The sequence below is a fragment of the Priapulus caudatus genome, unplaced genomic scaffold (assembly GCF_000485595.1).
Source record: "Priapulus caudatus unplaced genomic scaffold, Priapulus_caudatus-5.0.1 Scaffold187, whole genome shotgun sequence".
Lineage (NCBI taxonomy): Eukaryota > Metazoa > Priapulida > Priapulimorpha > Priapulimorphida > Priapulidae > Priapulus > Priapulus caudatus.
Window position 1 is genome coordinate 133713 of NW_014577248.1, and position 7397 is coordinate 141109.

General features: G+C 37.8%; 1 protein-coding gene across 1 annotated transcript in view; it reads left to right on the plus strand.

The window, feature by feature from the left end:
- Positions 1-7397, plus strand: part of LOC106806946 (protogenin-like) — a gene marked incomplete in the record, with an annotated part of 80890 nt that overhangs the window by 12175 nt on the left and 61318 nt on the right. Inside the window, 1 exon segment of the mRNA XM_014809132.1 lies at positions 917-1124. Within this exon segment, the coding sequence (XP_014664618.1) occupies positions 917-1124 (208 nt within the window).

The window sequence follows — 7397 nt, forward strand, 5'->3', positions numbered from 1 at the left end:
AATATTATTATCACTTGACCAGGACTGTCTATGATTCCTGTCGTGCTGGAAGACAAGTAGAGTGTTGATAAACATGCTTTGACAGCGCTGGCAACAGTAAAAAAATACACGGGGGCTCGCGGGGCGATTTATAGCCCCCGAAATGCAAAAAGACCCCGTAAATTTGCATAGAGTTCAATGCAAACCAAATTTTAGAGTGCTATTTTCATGCACGCGAGCTTGAAAAGTAGCCCTAGAAAAATAAATTTTTATTTTTTCCCTGGTTGGCAAGGCATAGTAAAATATGATGAAACTTAATTTTTTGATGGTATCACAAAATTGTGCAGTTTCTATGCAAGATGTGGTTATTCTGTCTTTAAATACCGTTTTCTTTGTATATATCAAAGATCCTTTCATGAATATTATCTGTTCTCATCAGAATTCAATTATTCTTTTCGTTTGTTAGGATTAATTGATGTGTGGACATATATGCAGCATTTGTGTGTTCCTATATATAATAGTACTTCATTTAGTTGTATCATGCATATATATATATAACAACATATAATATACAGGGTTTCTTATACATAAGAGGCAAAGTAGCGCACCGCCGTTGTCAAATTTAACATCGCTGTTGTGAAAATGTTCCTGTATTTACTGATAAGTATATCCTGGATGTATATATATATACCTATAAGTATATCAATACATCCTGTATTTGAATCCATCATGCGCGTTTTTTTCCCAAACTGGCCATTACCTCCTTTGTCAAATTTTTCCTCAGAAGAAACCCTGTAATATATTGCAATACAATATTGTAGCGTACAAAACTACATATATATTGTAATATAATATGTTGGAATATTGAACAGATATATATATATAAACTTCTCCCGATTACGAATGGTGTCGTAATGCGCTGCCTCTTCTCTTACAGGTGTAGCAGTAGGCTTTGAGTCATCTCTGGCATTCGTTGAGGAGCCTCATGATGTAGTGACAGACAGAGGGCAATCTCTGGTGTTGAACTGTAGTGCACACGCTCGCAATGGTGAGCCTGTAAATATAACATGGCGTCACAACGGGGAAAGGCTGATCCCCGACCAACGCCGAGTGTCATTACTCAGGAACGGTTCGCTTTACTTCAGGTGAGCTGCGCTTATATATTTCTCATATTTATTTATGTATAATATATATATATTTTTAATGATGTGCCTTTAATAAATATCACAGCTGAGAAACCCTGATGTCTCTGGATGGCTCTCCTTCAGATAACGCTATCGTAATGTTTATCCGTATTTACTACAAAGCAGTCTGTGGTGATTTCCTTTTTGTCACTGGTGTGCAATCAAAGCTGTATGTAATAGTCATAAAAAAGACAATTAAAAAACTGTTCTTCTTGGACAGGTGTCTGTTATATAGAGATGGCTTCACTGTGTAACTCAAACTTATGGGAAAAGCCAAATGGTTCTTTATAGGTTTCGGTTCCGTAGCTGTATTGTTTGCTAACACAGGATTGACTGTGTATATATATATATAATATATATATGTAATTGTAACACACTAGTTATTCATATAATTTATTATTATCACTATTGTTGACATCACGTGTTCTAGTAAAAAGTCTTGATGACATTTGAAAGCTTTTAACTTGAGGGCTTTGCTAGATATTGACAACCTAATTACCTCCGCCCACGGAGTGGAGGAGGTTATGTGATCGCTCTCGTGTAGTGTGTTCGTGTGTTAGTGTGTCCGCGCGATCGATATTAGCGCATCGAGTCAGCAGCTGCCAACAGCGAGCGGCGAGCCAGCTCGTAACACATACATGTTACATTCTGGCGGAGGTATGCACTCTCCGTGAGTGCCCTCTGTCTAGTTACAGTAGTGTATGAACGCTCTGTGCTTTAAATTATATATAGAAAGCAACGGAATTTTGTCTGGCACGTAGTTGTTGTAGTGACAGTGTATTGCTTTTGCTCGTGCGAAACTACGCATGAACAGCACAGGTGCGAACGCAGCACATTTCATTCACACTCACTCTAATCTGCATCTGTTAGACGCCTGAGCCTTATCAGATGAGACACACAGTATCTCATGCTAAGCAGCCTCTAACAAGTAACAAATAATATTATTATCACTTGACCAGGACTGTCTATGATTCTGTCGTGCTGGAAGACAGTAGAGTGTTGATAAACATGCTTTGACAGCGCTGGCAACAGTAAAAAAAATACACGGGGGCTCGCGGGGCGATTTATAGCCCCCGAAATGCCAAAAAGAGCCCCCGTAAATTTGCATAGAGTTCAATGCAAACCAAATTTTAGAGTGCTATTTTCATGCACGCGAGCTTGAATATAATGCTACGGGCTTCGATCTCTAAAGATAACACAACTTGAACAAAAGATGAACAGCAAATGCGTGCACTTTGTTTGACAGTTTCTGTCTTATATTTAAGTGCTATGATGTGTGTGTGTGTGTGCGTGCATGCGTGTCAGTGAGTGTGTGCGTGCGTACGTGTCAGTGAGTGTGTGCGTGCGTACGTGTGTGGGAGGAGAAGAGGTACTTATTGGTGATAAAATTGAATGTTTTTCTCTATGCTGGCAAATACGGATTGTACAGGTTTTAGATGGACCATAAATTTGTAACTTTAGTAAGAAGGCCGGGAGGACGGGTGCTGTATGTGCGTGTGTGTGTTTGTGTGTTTTATGCATGTGTACCACCAGTAGGCATCGCTGGTCTCCAGTTACACAGCCCTATACATGTGTATGTACATGTATAAGTGGTGTCCAGAACTTTCAAAGAACTTGATGGTTGAAAAGTAGGTCATGCTGCGGATCACGCTTGTGTACACGTGTACAGTCGTCCGAATTGTGAATTCATGCATGCTTGTTTAAAATATATTCGGTATATAGCTTCTAAACAACTCGCCCGGAAGTGCGTTTCTTAGTACACTGATTAGTCATTATTGTCAAGTTTTACCTTGGTAATGGTTTATCGATGTGGGCCGTTCTATTGGGATTAGAGATTTATCGGATCCAGTACAATATACGCTGTTTTCTATAAATTAGACCACCTGCACTGTGTCTTAAGCGAATTTCAGTATATTTAATTATATCTTAAAATGTCTGAATCTGGCATTGAGGGCAGTTTGCATATTCCACTTGCTCGTTCCACAATCATTAAACTTATGCTTACATTGTGCCTAAATTATTTACATAAATATGTCAAGTATGTCATGATGATATGGTCACAGCCAAATCATCAATATCTTATTTTTAATAGCGTTTGGCATAGCTAGTACCTGTCTCTAGACCGAGCCACAGTAGTGAACACATCTATCATATATGACACTGTTATCTCATCAGTAATCCTATGAAAACTTTAATGTTGATATAGTACTATCTTTGCTTGTGAACGTTAGCAATACACAACATTGTTAATATTGTATTACAATGTTGAAAAAACTCATACTACACACTTTTGGCGCTAATCAAGTTTTACTGCTTCATACGTCATCATTTTTAATCAGCTATGCCATGCTTGTTTTTTACTCAAAGTGAATTTTTCTTTAAATTTTACTATTTGATGCTGATTCAAACTACCCTTATGCATAATTTTAGAAGTACGAATACGACGTCCACAGTTGTTTAACTGTATATTACAGATTCCGTAATCCCTTATTTGAAACCAATGGGTCAGACCTGTTTCAAAATTCGGGAAATTTCAGAATAGTAGTAAGTTTACTATGACCCGTATCTATCTTTCTATCTATCTCTCTCTCTCTCTCTCTCTCTCTATATATATATATATTATAAATTATATATATATAGGATTCCTATAGTATATATACTGCTGCTCTTTTTGACATATATATTATAGTAAAAATAAACTCAAAATCAGAAAAAGCAAAAAGAACTGTCGACTTACATTTGCTTGGGTCAAGAACAAGCATTGGTCTGTGTCTGATCATCTTCAAGATTTGTAATTCAATTTCACTGGGAAAAGTTGAAAAAATGCTTTAATGTGCTTGATTACGTTGTTAGTTGTACAACAACTTGTGCAGTCTCATATATAGAGATAACCACAAACGAAACTTTTGTATTTTATGTTGGCATGTTTCGTTCCCCGGAGCTTATGACAAAAGTGAAATTGTGTTTATGCCTAGCTGTTATTTATAACTGTAAATTGTTAAATATTTTAAAATGTAAATATATGCATGGTCTAACTGATACTAATAGTCTAATAGTGAAACAAACATTTTTGTAATACATTGTCAGCTATGTTAATAAATTCCAAATTAGGTCTGCTTATTGTGTGTGAGCAAAGATTTGCATAGCACAACCCTGCTAGCGGTGGGTCAGGTACTGGTGTAACCAGGGTTGTAAACAAACAATCAACAGTGTATTTACTATTAAAACATTAAACATAGTTTTTAGTCAATAATAAACCAAAGACTTGTTTGTAACATAATTTAAGCATAATTTAAGTGTAATTAATTCTCAAACATATGTTAAGGTTATCAAAGAATGGGAAAAACTACACTCTTTTGCTTCTTTTTGCATTGTGCGTGATCATATAATGCCTACCATCTCAAACTCTTGCAGTTAAAAAAAAGAAATTCATGTTTGAATTGCATGTAGTAAAATGCGGTTTACCCCGTGCTAAATTAACAAATCCTTTCCCTTTTGTATTTGGTTAGGTGACTCAAACTAAGGGGAGAATATGTTGTTGTTGTTGGGGCTTAGATATTTGGGTTAATTCACTGTGATCTGATATATGTCAAGGTTGCTAAACTAAGGAAAAGGTTACGGGATTCCTGATATTATTTAGGAAGTATATATAATCAAGAGCGTATAAAGAAGGCCTTCTTTATACGCTCTTGATATAATAGTAAGTCGTAATGTGTTAAGTTGTTAACCTGTAAATCGATATATATCCTGCTAGACTGTTGCCTGTTTTATTCGTTTTTATTTAGTCGCCAGGTAGGTATATGAGATGAGAGGCTTTGTAACTGCACGCAGCAGTCTGTCTTTCCACAGAGCGACCTAGGGTCTTTAAAGCGTTTCTTGTAAACAGCAATGTATGAAGTTGGTTGAGCATTGAAACAAGTTCTCTCAGAAAATGGGTCAGAGATATATTTACAGATGCCTGAAAATAGCTCCCTAATATGAAGGTCCTTACCCTGTGTGGCCGCGAGAGTCCTGAATCGGGCTATATGTATAAATGTGCAAAATAGGGAAAGGCCACAACGTGCGGCGGTCACTCGTAGTCGTAAGCCCAAAGTTTCATAACACTGTAAATGTTCTTGTACTTGAGACTGGTCTATAGTCCAACTTCGTCTGTTAGTGCATCCGTCAGTCTGTCTGTCTGTCTGTCTGTCTCTCAGCTGTTAGAGGCATATATCTAAACATCGATTCCGGATATTCAGGATTAAGGTTTTGGACCAAAATCCCATACTTGATTTATACAAAACTGGATCAATAATCCAATTTTAAATGTCATCCCTTCACCTGCCAATACTGGACCTTAAATTTTCTTTGCAAAAATGGTACAATTCTAAATAGATTCATTCGCACCCATGACATCCCGAATTTCGACTGACCCATAAGAAGTGCAATCAGTGTGATTATACATATCAATACTAGTGAGTGAAATACCGATCATTAACTGTCTAACTCTGCTGTCAAGTGTCATTTTGAGCTAAACGAGGCATGTTTTGATTTCTTCACGTTTAGAGAATCCAGGAAAAGCGGCCAGAGACGAGACAACAACTTCTGTATCGAAATGATAGTAATATTGAATTGTTATTGTAGGTCATCAATTATTTCATTTTTAATGATATATATATTGTTCTATTAAAGAAAGAGTGGTAGTCTGCAGCACTAGTCGAAAAGGTGTCGAGAACAGCAATGGTTTGTTTAAATTGTGATCCTAGAGCGAATGGATACCCTAATTCAAAAGAAACATCGAGTTTTAGAGGTTTGCTGCATATAGTGCTATATATGCAAATAGGGTGCGGGATATCTATACATATATATACCTACATACGCAAATATGTGCGGACAAGATGCAGTGCTATTACCAGTGCTATACCTAGCAATGGGGTTCTCACTAGTTGAGGCAAGTGAAGATTTTAACAGCTTGGTATTAAATACCACTATCTTCCAGCTGTATAAATCATCTAAAAAAAACTCTAAATCTAAGTCACAAGAATAAATTAGCACAACGTTTTGAGTTCAGGAGTGATACCAGGCTGAAAGAGTGAAGCAATTATCAACTGCTGTTAGTTTTCTTTGGTCATATTCTGATTAATTGAGTTTTCTTTTGTCATATTCCGATTAATAGAGTTTTCTTTGGTCATATTCCGATTAATAGAATTTTTTTCGTGTCTAACATTGCTAAATATCACGGCTTTAATTTTCATAGTGACTGACGTAGCGGTGGATATTTGTACGTGCCAAGTTCGGCTAAGAATGAAATTCCATGACAACCGTGTGTGTAATTTCACCTCTGTGTCAGTCGGACGAAATTTGGCCGCTAATTTTTAAGACACCGTGAATGGTATACTCACTATACTGTGTGAGCGAAGATGTAGGGGACGATAGTTGGGAAAGTTGGTGGAGCGAATAATCTGGTTGGCAAATCCAAACTATAAGTGAGAAAAGTAAAAATATAGGGGCCCATAGAAAAAAGCTGTGTGATCTTACAAGTCACAACTGTGTTGTTTGTTGTGCCTGCATACATTCGCCCATGCTTACTGCATCCGTAGTGTGGCATCACAACCAGTATCACATCGACACGCCGGCAAGTAGCAATAAAACACTACTGACTGTGATACGTGCGTGTTTACACAGTTTAACACGGCCCCACATGCACTTGCCTTACGAACAGGCGCGCATACACCTACCTATACACGCCCCGGAGGTCGAGCCAAGGTGAGATACAAGGTTAACATTTTTCTTGATTGCGAAAGCGTTTAGTTGTAAATATCAATACGTCGGTGTCATTGTTAGAGCCGGGTTAGCAATACGTATATCTCCGCAAATTATAAAAATGGCTGCCATAGCCGTGTGCAGCTATTAGCGGCAAACTCCATGTTGTCTAGTCAGGACTTCAGATGGTAGGAAATGCTTTTAACCATAGAATCGTATGTTATTTGTCATGTCGCTGGATGTGTTTAGCTTCTATTAAGGGGGGCTTAATGGAAGGGTCAAAATTAGGTCAGCACTATTTTCTTGCCTGCGTCTGTCACCCAGCGGGCAGATCGTAGCTGGGCAGCTATGATTTGTACAGGACCATGTTTGCACATGACGTCAGCGATCAATACCGCAGGAGAATGAGTGCTCTGCTTCATCTTCTCTCTCTCTCTCTCTCTCTCTCTCTCTCTCTCTCTCTCTCTCTCTCTCGCTCTCTGTTATGTGTTT